The sequence below is a fragment of the Molothrus aeneus genome, unplaced genomic scaffold (assembly GCF_037042795.1).
Source record: "Molothrus aeneus isolate 106 unplaced genomic scaffold, BPBGC_Maene_1.0 scaffold_19a, whole genome shotgun sequence".
Taxonomy (NCBI): domain Eukaryota; kingdom Metazoa; phylum Chordata; class Aves; order Passeriformes; family Icteridae; genus Molothrus; species Molothrus aeneus.
The window spans coordinates 5,522-24,541 of record NW_027098863.1 but is presented as its reverse complement, the minus strand read 5'-3'; the positions used below and the strand labels follow the sequence as shown (position 1 = coordinate 24,541).

The 19,020-nt window shown below is 51.2% G+C and overlaps 1 protein-coding gene, 1 long non-coding RNA gene and 1 pseudogene across 2 annotated transcripts; 2 read left to right on the top strand and 1 right to left on the bottom strand.

The window, feature by feature from the left end:
* Window positions 1-745: 745 nt before the first annotated feature.
* On the top strand, window positions 746-4,931 carry LOC136569748 (uncharacterized). The gene is made up of 3 exons (XR_010785445.1): window positions 746-854; window positions 2,539-2,617; window positions 2,804-4,931. It is a non-coding gene; the product is annotated as an uncharacterized lncRNA (long non-coding RNA).
* A 177-nt stretch (window positions 4,932-5,108) lies between these two features.
* On the bottom strand, window positions 5,109-9,150 carry LOC136569718 (cytochrome P450 4F3-like). The gene is made up of 12 exons (XM_066570076.1): window positions 8,962-9,150; window positions 8,551-8,695; window positions 8,124-8,177; window positions 7,664-7,791; window positions 7,179-7,309; window positions 6,698-6,965; window positions 6,291-6,357; window positions 6,087-6,216; window positions 5,884-6,017; window positions 5,743-5,807; window positions 5,576-5,658; window positions 5,109-5,476 (listed from the first exon to the last, which is right to left on the bottom strand). Exons 1-12 carry the CDS (start codon window positions 9,145-9,147, stop codon window positions 5,296-5,298), a joined length of 1,572 nt encoding a protein of 523 aa, XP_066426173.1. The 5' UTR covers window positions 9,148-9,150; the 3' UTR covers window positions 5,109-5,295.
* Window positions 9,151-9,628: 478 nt separating this feature from the next.
* LOC136569692 (N-acetylmuramoyl-L-alanine amidase-like) lies at window positions 9,629-12,389 on the top strand (annotated as a pseudogene).
* Window positions 12,390-19,020: the final 6,631 nt, after the last annotated feature.

Genomic DNA, 19,020 nt, shown 5'->3' with positions numbered 1-19,020 from the left:
TCCGCCCCCGCCTTAGATCCTCTTTTCGCACCCCATCTGCCCCACGGCCGTAGCAGCACCGGCTCTGGGGTAGGGGGAGAAACCCCCAGAGCCCCCAGCGATGGGCAGGGGGCTGGGCTCCTGGGTGATCCGTGATCACTAAGACTACGGATCGCCGAGTCTCTGTCCAACGAGAGTCACTGTGGGTTATCCAGCGCGGAACCTCCCATGGGGGATGGAGCTGAAGCAGCGCACGAAGCTCCTCCCGCACTGGGGGCACCTGCAGGGATTCCCTTGGTGCTGCCTCCCTTGGCGTCGGGTCCCGGTGGAGTTCTGGGAGAAGCGCTTCCCGCATTCGGGACGCTGTCAGGGCCTCTCCCCAGTTCCAGGCAGAGGAATTCCGCTCTGACTGATTTCCTTAGCAGTGACTCCGCAGTTCTCGGGAAGAGCCGCAGCGCCCAGCGCTCCCCACTTCCACCCCACCTGCGCCACCGCTCGTACCTAGAGAGCCCCGGGAGCGGAATTTTGGCTCGGGGGGAGGGGGACGGGACGGACGGACCTGCACTGGGGGGCCCCCGAGCCCCCTGCCCATCGCTGGGGGCTCTGGGGGTTTCTCCCCCTACCCCAGAGCCGGTGCTGCTACGGCCGTGGGGCAGAGGGGCTGCGAAAGGAGGATCTAGGGCGGGGGCGGAGGAGGAGCGGGAAGAAGGGGAAGGAGAGGGGAGAAGGAGGAGCAGGAACAGGAGGAGCACGAAGGCGAGCAGCCCGAGGAGGAGCAGCAGCAGGGGAGGGAGCATTGCGGGGTTCCACGGCGAGCCCGCTGAGCCCGCTGCTCGGCTGGCCCCGGCAGCATCGCATTGCCCCGCATCCCGCAGGTGAGCGCGGAGGAGAAGCGCGCCCCGAGTCGATCGCGGCAGCTCCGGGAGTGGTTTTTTTTGGCGGGGAGAGGGAGATTTTGCTGTGGTTTAGGCCCTGCCGATTCCGGAGTCGATTGCCAATTATATTTCGGTGTCGCTGAGAGAGGTATTTTTTATTTATTTGATGAGGAGATATTTTTGGATCTCGCAGGAGTGCAAAGCTGAGCCGGAAATGGTCCTGGGGGGATTTTGCGGGCCCTACGTGGCGATCGCCCGGTTACGGCGGGGCGGGATACGGGTTTTGGGGATCTCCGTGAGAGCCGGGGGATGAAAGGCGGGAGCCCCGGCTTGGGGAGAGGGGCGATAGCAGAGCTGGGGGAGCTCCGGCAGGCTGGAGGGGTGGTGGAGCCGGGAGATGAGTGGGGCCCGGGCTCCCCGACCCTGAAAGTATAGTCGGGGAGCAGGGGAAGCGCTGAGTGCCTGGAGTGGAGGGATGCAGAAGAAGGGGACTCTGGAACACCTGGGAGCCGCGTTCGAATGAGGAGAGGATGAGCCCTGAGATCCCCAAAAGACCCTCAGCATGCCTGAGCAGGACCCGGGGTAGGGGGGATGCCCAGGACCCACGGGCCCCCAGCAGCTCTGAGAAGAGGAACCCCCAAACCCCAGAATAACAACACTGGAAACAGGGAATGCCTGGGATAGGTTTTTTTGTCTCCTTGATTTTTGGAAGTTTTTCTGGCCACCAGACACCCAGAGACTTCTAGAAATGGACTTGGCCAGTGGGACCTTCAAAGCCAATGTCCTGGTTTAGGGCAATTTTGGGAGAAAAACCTCTAAAGGTGTTTCCTCTAGAAGAGCAAATTCAAGCAGCCCCTCCATCATCTGGTTCTGGAAAAAGATTTCCTTGGAGACAAGTGGAAAAAACTGTTTCTTTAACAGGCAAAGCACTCACCAGCCCCAAAAATAACAATATTAAACAATAAAACCTCTTGCTATTCCAAAAGAGATGACAAACTCACAAAGTCCCTCCGTGGGCTGTAGCTTGGTTCGCTCAGTCTCTTATCAGTCTCTCAGGTGCTGAAAATGCCGTGGCCCAGCTCTGGTGGGGCTCAGGTGTGAGCACCTGGTGATCTTCTGGGTGTTCAGTCCAGAGCAGGTTTAGACAGGTCCAAAAAAAAGGAAAAACCAAAAACCACAGTCCAGGGAACTTCTCCTCTGGTAGCTAAAACTAACTAAAAGCAAAGGAGGGCTCTGTCCCACTGTCTGTCCATCTGCAGACAACAGAAGAGCAGGAATGTGGAGGAGTGAAGGAGGTTCTGAAAACAAATTCCGTGCTTCTTCTTCCTCCCTCTGTGTTCTCAGAACCAGTGTTAAAGGTGCAAAACTTATTTCAGACAAATGGGGATACAAGCATCATAAATTCATCCCTGGGACCCCCAAAAGACCCTCAGCCTGTGTAAGCAGAACCCAGGAGAGGGGGAATGCCCAGGACCCATGGGCCCCCAGCAGCTCTGAGAAGAGGGACCCTGATAACCCCAAAGTGAGCACACTGGAAACAGGGAACTCCTGGGAGAGATTTTTGGACTTCTTGCTTTTTGGAGATATTTCTGGCCACCAGACAGCCGGTGACTTCTAGAGATGGACTTGGCCAGTGGGACCTTTGAAGGCAATGCACTCACATCTTGTTTTTCCCTCAAATCAGGATTTCCCATTTCCAAACCTTATCTGGATAGAGGAGAAGTCTGCGAGGAAGAGGAAGATGCCTTGGGATAGCCTGGCAGGTGAGGAGGAAGTCAGTGCCCCTTTCCCCCTCTCTCCTGCTCCATCTCCCAGCCCAGCACGGCCCCCGGCTGCAGGACAGCCCCACTGCTGATGCTGTCCAGCCAGGGATGCACTGGGGGGATCTCCTTCCCCTTCCCTGTGGCACGGAGGCAAATCCCATCCTTTCCTTGTCCTTCCTCCCCCAGGGAAGGAGCTGAGGATGGAGACCAGGGAGGACAAATCTAGGGAGGCAGAACCTTGTGGCCATTTTGAGTGGCTCCATGGCGCAGGAATCCAACGGGGAGGAAAAGCCCCAGAGAACCTGCAGGAGGAGGGGCTCCAAACCCAGCCCAGGATGCTCCAAGGAGGAAAGACCCTGTGCCAGGAAGGCAGCCAGAGATCTGGCCAGAGCTCTGAGCTGGTGGTCAATGAGCAGCTTGATGATGGCAAGAAGCCCCACCAATGCTTGGAATGTGGGAAGAGTTTCCTCACGAGCTCATGCCTGGTCCTCCACCAGAGGATGCACACCGGGGAACGGCCCCATGAGTGTGGGGAATGTGGGAAGAGCTTCAGGATCAGCTCCCACCTGTACCGCCACCAGAGGATCCACACTGATGAATGGCCCTTCAGCCTGAGCTCCAGTTTGATCCGCCACCAGAGGATCCACACTGATGAACGGCCCTATAAATGTGGAGAATGTGGGAAAGGCTTCAGGAAGAGAACTGAACTGTCATCAGATGATCCACAGTGGGATATGACCCTATGTGTGTGGGGAATGGGAGAAGGGCTTCCGTAACAGCTCTGACCTGATCATCCACCAGACAATGCACACTGGGGAATGCCCCTGCATGTGCTCAGAATGTGGGAAGTGCTTCAGCCAGAACTCCAACCTGATTGCCCACCAGAGGATCCACACTGGGGAGAGGCCCTATGAGTGTTCTGAGTGTGGGGAGAGGTTTCAGAGTCAATACCATCTCCTCAAGCATCAGCAGATTCACACAGAATAGAGGCCCTTCTGCTGCCCTGACTGCGGGAAGGGCTTTAAGAAAAACCACCCTCCTCACCCACCAGCGGATCCACACTGGGGAGAGGCCCTAACAGTGTCCCAAGTGTGGGAAGAGCTTCTCCCAGGACTCTACCGTAACCCAACACCAAGGGAGGCAGCAGTAAGGGATGCCCTACAAGTGCCCTGTGTGCAGGAAGAGCTTTGAGTGCTGCTTCAACTCCATCCCATATTGGAGGACCACCATTGGATGGTTCACAGTGACTCTCACTGGGCAGAGACATGGTCATCCATGGTCCTGGTGATCCATGTTAGGAAGACACCTGGCTGGTGGTCTCCACATCTTCCTGGCTCCCCTTGGGCACTTGGACGGAGCCAGAAAAAAATCCATTGGGATGCAAACAGACATCAGAATTTCATAGGGGACAGCACAGTTTTTTACTTTCGACCCCCAAAAAGTCTCACCTTTTGCATCCAATCATTTCTTCAGGTGGCATCAAGGAATACTGGATTATGTTGGAGGTCTTTTCCAACCTGAATCATTCCATGATTGTAATTCTCTCTGGCCCACAGGCATCTTCCACAGCCAAATAGTAATGGACTGGAGCAAAAAAACAGGATTTTGGAGACAATGGAGTAGAAATCCCTCTAGAAAAGGTCTACCTGTAGTAAACCCCATAGATTTAGGAAAAGCACCACGGAGGATATGAACAATAGGAATGCTGAAACAGCAAAAGAAAATTCCTGTTTTCTTGTCCTCACCCCTTAACCTATCTCTGTAACCCTATAAGGCAATGTCATGTTAACCCCTTACCCATTGGTCAAGCTTGGATCCTTTCCAACCCTATAAAAGAAGCATACTGTACCCCATTAGTTGAGAAAGAAGAAGAGCAGAGACCCTTCACGGACCTCCCCAAATAAAGCCATCTCCATGGAACAGCCTGCGCCTTCTCCTTCTCCTCTCTCTCCGTCTGCTGCAGCCTCAAGCCCAGGGCACCACTACCTAGCAAGCAGAGCTGAAATCCTGAGAGCTTGCAATCACCATAGAGCTGATAATCACCATGCTTGCTGGATGGCAGCCCCGCGGCGTTGGCATGAGTGAGCGAGCTTCGGGCACCCGGTCCTTACCCAGGGACTGAGCTCCTGAGCCCTAATGCTCTGCTTTATGATAAGGCCAAATAAGAGGCTTTATTATCTACCTTCTACCCGCCCAGGCACATGGATACTCAGCAGCATAGACACGTAAATCCTTTTATTTTGACTTTGATTTTCCTTCATTTTTCTTCATCCCTTCACCCAAATATTGGCGTAAAATAAAGACATTCAGCTAAGACATGGATAGTGACATTGGGGGACATGGTGGGGATGGGGACATGGACAAGGACATGGGTGAGGACATGGCTGTGGATGGCGATATTGGGCATGGGGGGTGTCACAGATATAGATGGTGATATGGGGTTATATGGCCATGGATGAGGACATGGGGGACATGGCCATGGATGGTGACACAAGTGGCTAAGGGACAAGTCCATGGGTTGACATGTCCATGCCATGGAGTGTCCCATGGCCAAGGACAACACATCTCCTCCACCACCATGATACTGTCCCTTTCATGCTACCATTTATTCCCTGCTCCTCCCCTGGCTGTGACACCTGCCTTGCGGGATGTCCCCATGTCCTGGTGACCCGTGTCACTCAGGCCACTCCCACCAGTGGCTCCAGCAGCAGCCAGAGCCCGTCCTCGGCACGCAGGACCAGCTCGGGCTTGCGGCGCGGGGGTGGCCTCATGTTGTCCCTCCGCAGCACGAACCGGGACAGTGTCAATGCCACTACCACCTTCATCTCAGCCATGGCAAAGCTCTGCCCGATGCAGTTCCTGCCACCACATCGCCACTGTCACTGTCACCCCACTGTGAACTCAGCCAGGGACAGGGGTGACACTTGGGGACACTCCTGTCCCCACTCCAGCACATACCTGGGGCCAGCAGAGAAGGGGATGAAGGACGAGGGGGACCGTCCCTTGCTGTTCTCCAGACTGAACCTCAGAGGATTGAACACCTGGGGTGACACTGACACAGTCACACCGAGGGAACACAGCTGTCACCACCATGGTGACAGGTACACCTCATAGGGTGGCCCTACCTCAGGCTCGGGCCAGAGGTCTGGGTTGTGGTGGGTCCCGTAGATGCTCATCAGGCAGATGACCCCTGGTGGAATGGGAATGGCCGCTTTAGGGAAAGCAGATGAGGGTGGGTGGTGACACTGGGGACACCCATGCCATACCCTTGGGGATGACACGGCCATCACGCAGGGGGATGTCCTCAGTGCAGCGCCGGGACACAGCAGTGACAGGAGGGTGCAGCCGCAGGCTCTCCTTGATGCACATGGTGGTGAAGGGCAGCTGAGACAGGTCCTCCCTGGGGACAAGCAGGGGTGGCACCATGTCCCCAAGCCACATGACCGGGGAGGCCCTGGGGACATCTCACCATTCAATGTCTGCAGTGTCCCGGCCAGCCAGGAGCTCCTGGACCTCCTGGCGGCATCGCTCCTGGTGCTCAGGATGGCTGGCCAGGTTGTAGAAGAGCCATGCTAGGCCACTGGCCGTGGTGTCATGGCCTGTGGGGACATTGGGTGAGTGAGGGGACACTGGAGTGGCTCCTTCCCAATGGCACCTGGGAGCTCGTGCTCACCCTCAAACATGAAGGTGTCAGCCTCAGCCGCGATGTCCTCGTCCGACAGAGAGCGGCCATTCTCGTCCTGCAGGGGCAAGATGAGCCATGGGCCACTGGGGCCACCAGTCCGTGGGCCACCTGGGGCCAAATCCCATCCATGGCCACCACCCTATATCACCACAATCCCACTGGCCACCAGCTCTATGGTCAATGCTGCCCATGGCCGCCACTGTTCCCCTGTGGCCACCAGTCTATGCCCAAGCCCCCCATGGCCACCACCATGGTAGTGGCCTCTATGGCCAACCCTTCCATGGCCACCACCATCCCCTTGACCATCATCCCCTGATGGTCACTATCATCTCCCCATGGCCACAACCACCCTCTTAACCACTTCCATGTCCCCATGGCCACCACCCCAGCCCCACCTTGGTGAGCAGCAGGAGGTCGATGAAGTCCATGCTGCGTCCCCAGTGGCCATCCAGCCAGGCCTGGTGGCCCAGGCAGGCAAGTGCCTGGCGCCGGTGCTGCACCACATCAGCAGTGAAGGCGTGGACAGTGGCACAGGCGCGGGCGAAGCGCCGGCCATCAGAGGAGAGGCTGTAGAGCCACCACGGGTGGAGAAGTGGCTGGAACTGGCGCCGCACCACCAATGAGCTCAGCTCGAGGATGGCCTGGATGTACTCGCTAGGCCGCCTGTACCAGGGAGAATGGGGGGACACTGTGGCCACCAGCATGGATGATAGCAGGACCATTTGGGCCACCAGAATGATCAAGAGGGACAATGATGGGACAGGATGGCCAGTGGGGACCATGGCAGGGCCAGCAAAGCCACCAGGATGGCCAGCAGGGACAATGGTAGGGTCACCAGGGCCACCAAGATGGTCAATGGGGACAGGTGACACTCACTCCTGGCAGTGGCTCTCGTGGCTGAAGATGCACTTCTGGAGCGTGTCCAGGGTGAGGAGGCTCAGGGGCTGCAGCACCTCCAACTCCACTGGCCCCCCACCAGCTGCCACTGCTGCTGCCCCCCACTTGGCCTGCGGGGAAGGACTGGGTTGGGGAGGGAACAGGGAGGGGATCAGGGACAGGGGATAAACTGGGGGGTGGGAGAGGGATGGGAGAGGGGGAAGAGTGGGAAGCAGGTGTGGAACAGGAATGTGGTGATGAACGAGGGGTGGGTTGAGGTTTGGGGGCAGCTTTGGGTTTGGGGTATGGGACAGTACAGAATTTGGGTACAGGACAGGACTCAGGGGTGCAGGACAGGACTCAGGATGCAGCAGTGGGTGCAGAAGAGAATTTTGGGTGCGGGAGGGACTCAGGTCAGAATTTAGGGTGCAGCACTCATGATTTGGGGTGCAGGTGGAGACTCATGCCCATCTGGGATCTCTCACGAGCAGCACGCGGGTGCTCTGGTTGAAGATTCCCAGGTAATTCCGGAGCACATCCCCATGGAAGGCGGGCGTCAGGAGTCGCCGGTGCCGTGCCCAGCGCTGCCCATTGCTCAGCAGCAGCCCCTCTCCTGGGGAGGGGACACCGAGGTCCGCCAAGGGCACCCAGGGGGTTGTCCCTGTCGCCCACCGCCCCTGTCCTCTGTGACACACAGCAATCCATCTGGGGGCACCCAAGGATATGTCCCTGTCCCCCACCGCCCCTGTCCTCTGTGACACACAGCAATACATCTGGGGACACCCAAAGATGATGTCCCTGTCCCCCACCGCCCCTGTCCCATGTGGCACACCTGGATCCATCCTAGGGGGCCACCCAGGTGTGCTGTCCCCACCCCTGTGACACCCAACTCCATTCGCGGGGCACCCCGGGGTGCTGTCCCCATCCAAACCCCCCCCCACTCACCCAGCCAGGGCTTGAGGAAGCCGTAGAAAATTTTATCCTTGGGGGCCACAAAAGCTGCAGGATACAAGGATGGGGTAGGCAGGGATTCACTGGGGTGCCATCAGGTTCCCTGCGTGGGGACACTGGGGGTGGCACCACCCTGTCTGCACCCATTAACCCTCAGGTGGGGACCCTCTCCCAGCACCCATGGCCACCAAAGGATGAGGGTTGGGGGACAACTAGAGGCTGGACATGGTGACACCTTTGGGTGGCCTTGGGGAACCTCAAGGACAGGTTGGTGGCCACTATGGGGTGGCATTTGGCCTGCCAATGGTGACACCTCTGGGGACCTGTGGGCTTGGGTTGGTGGCCACTGCCAGGTCTCTGTGCCAGGTGCGGTGACACCCATGGGTGGCCCTGGGGACCCGTCTGATGTCCCATGTCCTACCTGAGGCACTGAGGAGTGGCTGGAGGGTGCTGGGGTGGAAGAGGCGCAGCACAGGCAGCCAGGGAAGTCCCCACCAGAGGCAGCCATGACGATATTGGGCCACCAAGGTGTCCACCTGCTGTAGGCCTTCCTCCGTGCTCTGGCCCTGGGGACAACAGGACATGTGTGCCATTGGGGGCACAGATAGGCTCAGGGACATGTGTGTCCTCAGCACACTGCCAGCCTTGGGGACATGTGTGTCTGCCCCACTTTCCCCTTGCAGGTGCCACTACCCCGTCCTCACCATCCCCCCAAGTGCCACCACCCCATTCCTTCGGTCCCCTCACAGGTGCCACCACCCAATTGTTCCTTTGCAGGTGCCTCCACCCCTGTCCCCACTGTCCCCGCAGATGCCACCGCCTGTCCCCTCACCATGCCGGTGTGTCCCAGCAACCAATTGCGCCAGGGCGGGATGGGGAACTTGTTCAGCTGGAGACAAGTGGCCCGGAATCGGGTGACAGCCACCAGCGCATCCCAGAGCCACCGCAGCAGCAGGGCCACCACGAAGGTGCCCAGGGCCACCGCGCCCAGGGAACCTAGCGCTGTGGCCACCGCCATAGAACCGCTCCTGGGGACAGGCAGGGGACAGGGCAAAGGTCGGGTGTGTGCGGTGTCACCCGCGGGGTCACGTGACGCGGCGCGGGGTGACGTGGCGCGGCTCTGCGTGTCACCGGATCCTCCTTTTGTCCTAATACACATTCTGGCGGCAGCGTCCTCTGACACGTCTTGGTGACTTCTTGTGCTGACGTGTCCTGGTGGCAGCGTCCCCACATGAGTATCCTGGTAGCATCATGTTCCATTCTCCCTGTGTGTGTCCCTGTCCCCCCTTCACTCTGTGTATCACTGTCCCCCACCCCTATGTTCCTATCCCTCTGCACGTGTCCTTGTCCACTGTCGTGTGTCCCTGTCCCCTTGGAGTGTCCCCTGTCCGCCCCCCCCTCCCCCCCCCCCCCCCGGCGGGACCAAAGTCCCCAAGGTCCCGGGGCCGTGTCCTTCAGGATATTCACGTGTCCCGCAGGGTGTTCCCGTGTCCCATAGGATGTTCCCGTGGCTGTTCCTTGCACTGAGAGTCTGCACCTCTCCCGGCACAGAGAGGGACACCCCATGACACCCCACAGTACCAACAACACTTTGACCTCTGGTTTTGTGTCTTTTCTCCTTGGTTTGGGCCCTTTCCCCCTCTTTCAGGTCCTTTCTCCCTCTCTAGGGTCCTTTAACCCCATTTTGGGTTCTTTCCCCTTCTTTTGGGTCTTTCCCCTCTGTTTAGGGTCCTTTCCCCAGTTTTAGTTGCATTGTTCAGATTTTGGTCTTTTCCCTTAATTTTGGCTGCCCTCCCCCTGTTTTTGATTCATTTTTGGGTGCCTTCCCTGTCTCAACCCCATCCCCACCCTTCCCCTCACATGCCCGTGCTCCCTGCACACCCACATGCCCCCAAGGGTGTCCCGCATGCCATGTGTTCTCTGTGACTGACATCATGGACACCCTCGAGTCCCCAGCCCAGGGCGGCTCCCCTACCACCGCCACAGCACTGGGCCAGGGGTTGAGGGTCTGCAGCGTCTTGGAATGCCACGCAGGGCTGGGTGAGCACCCCTGGGACCCCCTCCTGGGTCTCACTCCTGGGCAGTGGCAGCTCCTGACCAAGCTCCTGCGCTGTGACCCTGCAACCCTGGACTATGGGGCCATGCTGGCCCCCAACAGCTCCATGGTGGACGTCGGTCCCCTCTTTGCCAGCATCCAGATGGGCCTGAGGTCTGAAAGATTTGGGCAACCCCTCCCCAGCCTCAACCCCCTGCTGATCCTCTCTTTACTGTCACCATCACTGAGGCTTTGGGGACATCTTTCCTGGTGACAACAATGGGACCATACTGGAACCCAGCAGCTGCTGGGATGACATGGAGAACTAAAATTACACCTTGCAGGGCCTCCCGTCCCCTGGCCCCATAGCTGTGGTCATCAGGGCCATGGATGGGGTGGTCCTGGGGGCGCAACTGGCCCAGGACCCCATCCTGCTGGCCAAGTTGCTCCTGTTGCTACTACAGGACCAGCAATGTCTTGGAAATGGGGAGACCGCCCCCCTGCCCCCAGCAGTTATGGCACCAGGATTTTGGGGCGCTGGTGTGGCCAGGACAGCTGGAGAAGGAAGAGGCAAAAGGAGGTTTTGGGGATTCTGTGGGTGCTGTCACATACCTGGCAGCTCCTTAGGGATGTGAGGACATAGCAGGTGGAGGTCTTGGCTTGTCAGGTGTCACAGGAGTTAAATGAGTGCTATGTGGGTATGGGCAGGGGATGTCACCCCCTAAACAGGGCTGTCACCTCACAAGTGGGGGTTATCACCCCCTAAACAGGAGTTGTTACCACACAAAGGGGGCTTGTCACCACACAAATGGGGGTTGTCACTGCACAAATGGGGTGGGAAGGAGTGAGAGAGGACCCCAGGTGAGTGGGGTGGGGTCACTCTCATGGGTGGGCCCTGAGAGATGACGGCAGGGACAGGTGGCTTGGTGTGGTGGGACATCTTTGGGTCCCCTGGGTGGACACCATTGTGTCCCCTGGGTGGACACCACCATGTCCTGTGGATGGCCACCACTATGCTGCCTGGGTGGACACCACGGTTTTCCCTTGATGACCACCACTGTGTCCTCTGTATGGACACAACTCTGCCCCTGGATGGCCACCACTCTCTCCCTTGGTGGTGGTCCCTGAATGGCTGTCCCTAGGTGGCCACCACCATGTCCCCATGGCCAACACTGTTGTGTCCCTTGGACACTGGCCCCCTCATGTCCCCGCCAATGGACACCCTGAGTAGCCCCTTCTCATCTCCTCAGTAACTCCCAGGAGGACCCTCCCACATCCAGGCTGAGGGTCCCTCAGATGTTCCCATGTGTTCCCAAAGACCCATCAAGCTCCTTGTCTCCGCATGGACTCTGACGTGTCCCCAAGGACCCACTGAGCCCCTTGTCCCCACATGGACTCTGATGTGTCCCTAAGGGCTTAAGGGATATGTGGAGCCCCTTGTCCCACTGCATGTGGGGGCTGGTCCCTACTGGGGCACCCTGTAATTGCTGTGGCTCCTGCTGGGCTCCATGTTCCTGCACCACACCCTGGAGCCAGTAAGGCCATGCTAGAGCTGCTGCACCTGTTCCCATGCCATGAGGGACATGCAGAGCTTCCACCAGGATACCCACAGTTGGGACAACATTGGCTGCAGGTCACTGGCACCCTCTGAGGGAGCTGGCACCCCCCAAGGAAGCTGTCATTGTACCCTGGTGGGCCCTTTCACCACCCAAAGGACCTGTTGCCCTCCAAAGTCCCCATCAGTGTCCCCTTGTAAGTCCCCACCATTGTCCCCCCTACTGTCCCAATCACTGTCCCACCATGGCCCCTGTCACCCTCTGTGGTCCCTTTTGCCCCCCATGGTCCCCATCCCTGTCCCTTTGCAGTCCCCACCACTATCCCCTCATGGTTCCCACCACTGGGTCCCCACTGTCAGGTCCTTTTAGCTTCGTGGTGGGCTCGGACAGGTACCTGTACGAGGGTGAGGGGTGGCACTGGGTCAGTGCCCACACCAAGGACTTCAATACCAAGGGCTTCAGCACTGGCATCATCCAGGACTTCTTGGCCACCCTGGTGGACCCCGACACCCTGTCCCTGATGCAGGATGAACTCCAGCCCTGTGCTGTGCACTCTGGCTGCGTCCAGCCAGACTTCACCCTGTGTGGCCAGCTCAGCCCCACCAACTGTCCTGGCAACGCCCTCTTCCAGGAGATCCAGAGCTTGGGGTGGGTGTCCCAGTGGGGTTGGTGGGAGGAGGTTTGGGGTGATGATCTCTGGGCACTGATGGAGCAGAACAGAGTGTTCTTTGCTTTTCAGTTGGTTTTTGCTGGCTGAGGCAGAGTTTTCCCTGGACTGTCTTTTTTCTTTCCCTTTTCTTGGAACTGTTCAAACCTGCTCCAGACTGGGACCTGGAGAGCACTGAGAGCTTGCACTTTGTGGCCTATGGGGGCCTACCCTGGGCAGCAGCCTTTCCCAGTGCTGGAGGGATTGATAACAGAGCAAGCATCCACAGGAGAGACTTTCTGAATTTGTTGTCTCTTCAGAGCGGCGATTGAGTTTTGTCATCTGGTATTGTTCATTTTTTTGTGCTGGGGAGTGCTTTCCCTGTTAAATAAACAGATTTTTTCCACTTCTCTCAGAGGAAATGTTTCCCAGACCAGTTGAGGGGAGGGGCCGTGTAGGTGGGCTTTCTGGGGGGGGGCCCCTGAGACATAAACTTTAAAGAAATTTAGGGATTTTAGAGGAGCTGAGGTTTTAGTTAGAGATAAGCCTTATTAGAGTTTATCCAAATAAATAGGTAGGCCTTGATGAAGTTAAGAGTTAGTAGTTAACGAATAATTGATTGCTTGTCAACATCATGTTTGCTTAGCTGGGTTTATCATGAAGAATATAGAAACTCATAAATAGCTTTTAGGAACGTAAGACAATTGTAGGCCACCTCTGTTCTGAAACCAATTGAAGATGGGGAATGGGAGTTCTACCAATGGGTTCATTTGTCATATTTGCATTGAAAATGTAGAAAGTTCAGAACCAGGAAGACTTCATTTATTTCCTCATTTTGGAACCCCTCCCCATGAAAGGGACCACTGATTCATTTTGAGGAACAAACTACACGTGCTTAATAGCTTTTGAACTAATTACCATATGAAGTGGGGAATGATGGGATGTACCTAAATTATGAATATGTATTTGTCTTTTGGGTATTCAATACTTGTATAGATAAAAAGACTCTGTTATCACCTCTAAATCACAGTGTGTATTTGGGAGCTATCCCGCACGCTGCCCAGCGTTGCAATAAACATACACTTTCTAATTTTGAACTGTTAGAGAGCCTTTGTCCGTCACAGTTGGATATCAGTACTAGATCAATATTTTTAATAAATCACCCCTTCTTGAGGATTGCTGCCAAATTTGCCCTAAACCAGGACAAGCAGGATGTGCGACTTAGAGAAAGATGGAATCACTTTGATTGGAAAAGACCTTTAAGAACATTGAGTCTAAATGTAATTAGCAAACACAACCATCAAGCAATGTTTTGCTGTCTGAAGAGAACATGGTTTATCTGGTAAGCTTTGCAAGTATTTGTGTCATCACAAGCATGCATGTCCAATGCATTAGATGGATATATAATAAGAAACCTGTGCAAATCCACAGAATGATTCTCAGGGTAGGATATTGGCATGTTTCATCCTTCTTCCCGACTTCTTCCAATGAATTATTTTTATAAAGTAAGGATTGGAATTGTTACTCTTTTGATGGTTCTTGTTGTATTACTGACAATTTTTTGCATAGGAATGCCAAATGGGTTAATTCGCCTAGTTTTTCAGATAAAGACCAAGATTTAGTGTTGCTTAAGCTGGAGGCAGAAATATTTAAATCCTCCAGCCTCCTTCTTAGTACCTAATTTCTATTACAATATCAGTGCACAATCTTGTCCCTTAAGGTCCAGCTAGCTCAGTTTATACCAACAGGGTGACATTAGTAGGGCTCACGTGATGCTGCACACAGAAGCCCTCGGGGTGCACCTCTAGCAGACAGTAATTCCATGCACTTGGACCATCCCAGTGCTGACTTTGGATCACCAGAAGAGTAGAACTAGAGAGATTTGATGGAGAGCTCTCTGGAGGAAGTGGCCTGAAGAAGACAGCAGAAATCCCATCTGTGTGTTTGTACAAATAATGTGAATGCCATTTACAGAAAAAGATCTTCAAATGGATCTAGCTTTTTCTGCAGACTATTTGTCAACTATATGCATTACATGGACAGTTCCACTGAGCATCTGAAATACAGCTGCGTTTAAGTGGATTGATTCAGGGTTGGAAAGCAGTGAAATAAAGCTTTTCAGGAATAGCTGACATCCAAGTCCCGCAGAAATTTACCTATTTTTAATGTCCAGATGCTTTTTAAAATCATGGGTGACCATTTAGCTACCTAATAGCTTTAATCAGAAATACAAAGAAAATTTTAAACTCCCATCTTTTATAGCTTGAATATTTTTCTTTGTTTATTTCCTGGTTTCCAATTCAGGTATACAAATCATATGATTAGGTAATGAGAACTCATGCTGTATAAACATATTTCGTGCTATACTTCCAAGTCAAGGCCATGTTTTTCCCGGAACTGTTTAAAAAAATAAAATTCTATCTGGATTCTCTCTAGCCCACACTCATCATTATATAAAATCATTTAAATATTATATTTTGACTTTACATGGTGCAATTATATTCAGAAATCCAAGGCTCTATTGTTAGATTGTTTGTATGGTTTTCTGGCAATTCTAACTTCCCACAACCACTCTTTGCAGCTATATATTTTTGCAGCAAGGCATCACAGGGGTCTGTCAGAAGTTTGAATGTGAAGCAGAGCTAACATTAAAATACACGTGACATATTCAACATATTTCACTTCAGAAAGTTACAGTTTGCTTAGATGGAATGAAATATGAAATAAATAAACCTCACACAACATTTCTAAATCTTGGAAATCTATTACCTGAACTTTGAGTCAGTTTGCAGGACAGGACTCTGTAGAAATGCAAATGTGAAGTCCAAGAAGAGAGCAGAAGGTGTATTGGGCAGGGGTACAGAAGATTGCTCTGAAGGGTGATGTAAGCAAGATTGCATCCTATAAAGATAGCAGCTGCTTCTGCTGGTGCCAACATAGAGAATTTGCACCACCAGCCTAGTTTTCTGGGGACATTTGACCTGTACACTCTTGAGGGCTTGTAGATGTGAATGAATGTGTCCTTTGATCTGTTTTTTTCTTTTGAATGTCTATGACCTGACTTGCTATTGTGTACTGTACTGTATCGTTTTATAAACAGACATGTTTCATCTGTTTGAAAGCTGTAGTTGAAAGTGAGCTTGCAATTATGAGTTGGCTGTCAAAAGAATTAATTTTCTGCTTTAAGCAAAATATCAATAGAAACATTCCATCCACTCCTATGATACAGATTCCTTTTGAATTTACAGGGTAATTTGCATCAGTGAGTATACTGCATGTGCAATAAATACACCTTGCTTGGTTTCTAATGATGATAATAGTCCTCTTTGTATTACTCTAAGGATTGAACTCACCATCATTATTTTCCTGTTCTCATTGAACTGTAAAGGAAAAATAGTTTTGCATTAACCAAGGAGTAAAATGCATGGATTTAGCATCATTCTTGCAAGTAGTCCTCGATTCTGAAAATACCTCTCAGAAGCTGCATCAAATGGCAAAGCTAGATAGATGGCAGAATGCAGAACCTGCCATTTAGGATCAGGTACAAAATAACACCCAAGAAATTCTTCATGGATGCTGCATAAGTACAAAGACGCCGTTATTTAAAAGAGAAAAATAGTCAATGTGAAACGTGTTTGATGAATAAAAAGCTATGCTAATCAAGAGACTACAGTGCCAAGTGTGCTACAAGGCTTTTTTGTAATTAACATCATTCCCAGCATGAAAAAATACTATTTTTATTGTAGATTGCTTAAGAGTGCACAACAGTTTGGAAAAAAGTGCTTTGCTTTTTCTATTCATAGGAACTGTGTATCATGGTAAGAGATACTGTAAACAGGTTTTGGAAAACAATGTTATTTTGAAGATTCATTCTATTCATAAATACTTCACATGAAAAAATTTGATCTGCTCTCCATCCTGAAGACTCTTAAAGGAAAATGTCTTTGTTGCATTCTCTTCACACTAGTTCAGGAGCTCAGTCTTACCTGCATTCTAATGCTTTTTTATGTTCCTGATGGCATGGCTTAGACATCCTTGTCTCCATTACCATCATGATTTCCAGATCAAGTGATGAGAGTTTTTCTTCAGGATTGGTGAAGTTAAGTGTCATAACATTTTTGTCAAGTCAATTTGAAGGGGTTTTTTTGCCAAAGGAATCTCTTCCTTCCTAATGAAAACCATTGGCAATAGCAAACCTACTCAGTTTTTCAGGAAGTCAAATAATACATCTCCACTGTACAAGGTCCTCCGTTTGTTTTTTTTTCACCAGAAGAAAACTGCTGTTTTCTTCTTCTATCACCTTGGACTTACTTTCTTCAAAATCTTTTTAAACCTTTACATTTCTATATATAGCTAATTACTTTCACAGTGGGCTATAGCATATGTATTTGAAAAGACCATTTGTACATATTCAAATGGCTTACTTCTATTCTATTAAGAAATGGCTGTACTTCTATTAAGGAAACATAAAGGTGCAGTAATATTTTTTCTTCTACAAAATTTAAAAAACCCCAACTATTAAAAATGATACCAGCAAATGATGTCTGTAAGACTGAGGCAGGAGGCTTTTTTCCAGAACAATGTGCAGTTCTTCCCAATTCTATTTTTCCCTCCGATTACTTTGTACAAAAATAGTTTTACACAGTCTTCTAATAGTGGCGTGTTACTAGTGGGGTAGAGTATTGCCCTGCCAGCATTGGAATTGACTCGACTGTAGTTGTGTTCAAATTTGCTGATGAGACAAGGTTTTTTTGCTGAACGCACTTCAGCAAGCAAGAGAGCTTCTTAGTCTTAAGATGCTATGAGTCCCAGAAGAAGATGAATGAGGTGATGACATGCCTTGTGTTCTGAAGAGAGATCAAAACTTATTTCTGGGGTCACCCCCCCTCTTGGTACAGAAAGCACACAGAGGGCTTTGAAGCAGCACTTTCACCCTCTTTGCATTCACTAGTAAATCGGAGACAGAGCTTGCCCCAAGGTTTGGGCAAAAATACTCTTTTGATGCAACTCTTAACCAGACAAAATCTCTGGGAAAATTTGCAGTGGCAGAAAGCAATTTTCCCTTCCTGGGAAATCTACTGAAACGGTTCAGAAGTTATTCCCATTCCCTGTTGCTAACCTCTGCTGTCTAGCTGTCCGATTTGTTTGGGACCATGTTGAAATCATTCTAAACAATGTACTGATGCTGCACTGTTGAGTAAACATAGGTCTTTTCCATAGGTGTCAGGGAAGAATATTTCTGTTGGTAAAAATGATAGAAAACAATACCAGCATGGCAGAAAAACAATTACATCAATAGAATGAAGATGCCCAGAATTCTTCTTTTGAAGTTACACACAGTCAATATTTTCTAAAGAAGGTTGTGAAACTTAATAAGGAGTACATTCCACGTGACTGGTGCACAAGTTCATGTTTCCAACTTACAAAATACATATTATTAAAAGAAAAATGTTCTGCCTTGTAGAAAAGTAACCCATTAGTAATTTGATCAAAGATAGGATTAGATCAAGTATTCCTACAAGACAGTAGTAGTACTAGGAAAAGCCTTTTGGCATCTATTTAACTACAGGAAACTTGAGAAAGCAGAAGAGTGTCCTTCCCTGCTGCAAGCTGTACTTCCTATTTGCTAGTGCTGCTTCAACATTGTCTAAAGAAAACTTGCCAAAATAAGACTATTGTATACAAGCAACTGTAACTATCCATTCCGTTCCAGCTAATTTTAACTAGCAAGTATGAGTCACACACTCTAATGGTATATTCTAATGCATAGATAGAGCATACCTTCACTAATAAATGGGGACTCTGGAAAAAGGAGCAAATGCAGATGAATTTCAGGGAAGGAAATTATTGGAGTGCTAACTGCAGTCCCTCGACTTCACAAGAAATGATGTCTGGTAATCCCAACCAGAAACATATAGAAATCCATTTTCAAATGGGTTGCATCTATAGTCCTCTGCTCTTCCTATATGAAGAAACTGTGGTTTGAATCAATCTTCAAAATAGTATGCCTAAAGACCTTAGATGCCTCCAATTCTTTTGTTGTTTTTTTTTTTTTCCAGAAGCAACTGTTTCAAAACCTTTTTAAAGCTGACATTTTCCCTTAAGATGCCATATTTTAAAAGAGCACCTTTTCATTTAACAGGGTATTCCAAACATCATTTACAAGTTTAGACTGAAAGTAACACTTTTCCTAGTAATCTTTCCTTTTTTGCAGCTCAGTGCTAACATAGGCAGCAAAGAAGAGAACAGACCACAGACCTCTGGAGCATCTTGAACAAATGCCCTTGCTTATGTTCTAATCATTCACTTCACCAAAAGACCTAATGATGAAGGAAAGGTTGTGAAAGCATTACTAGTAGTGTTACATGGCAATGCACGGGTGTGATTTCTCAAGCAGAATTTGTATCACATAGATGATACTTGGCAAACAGCAAATGAAGGGGTTTTCTTCAGCTCTCAGACTGATGTTACATGTCAGTAATTTAATAAAAAGATAACAAGAAGAAGGTTATTTTTTAACATGTGAATTTAATTCCACCCCTGCCATGGACATCTGAATCTTATGAATAGACAGTGTCTGATTTAGAAAAAAATAAAGAATTATCACAGTTTAAAGAAACATAGGATCATAAACCCTTTGCTGATGGAACGTAG

Coding starts and splice junctions, on each gene's coding strand:
- LOC136569718 (XM_066570076.1), bottom strand. CDS start 9,147: ATGGCGGTGGCCACAGCGCTAGGTTCCCTGGGCGCGGTGGCCCTGGGC. Junction 6,358..6,697: donor ACCTCCTGCTGCTCACCAAG/GTGGGGCTGGGG, acceptor TTGCCCCTGCAG/GACGAGAATGGCCGCTCTCT. Junction 5,659..5,742: donor ACCTCTGGCCCGAGCCTGAG/GTAGGGCCACCC, acceptor GTGTCACCCCAG/GTGTTCAATCCTCTGAGGTT.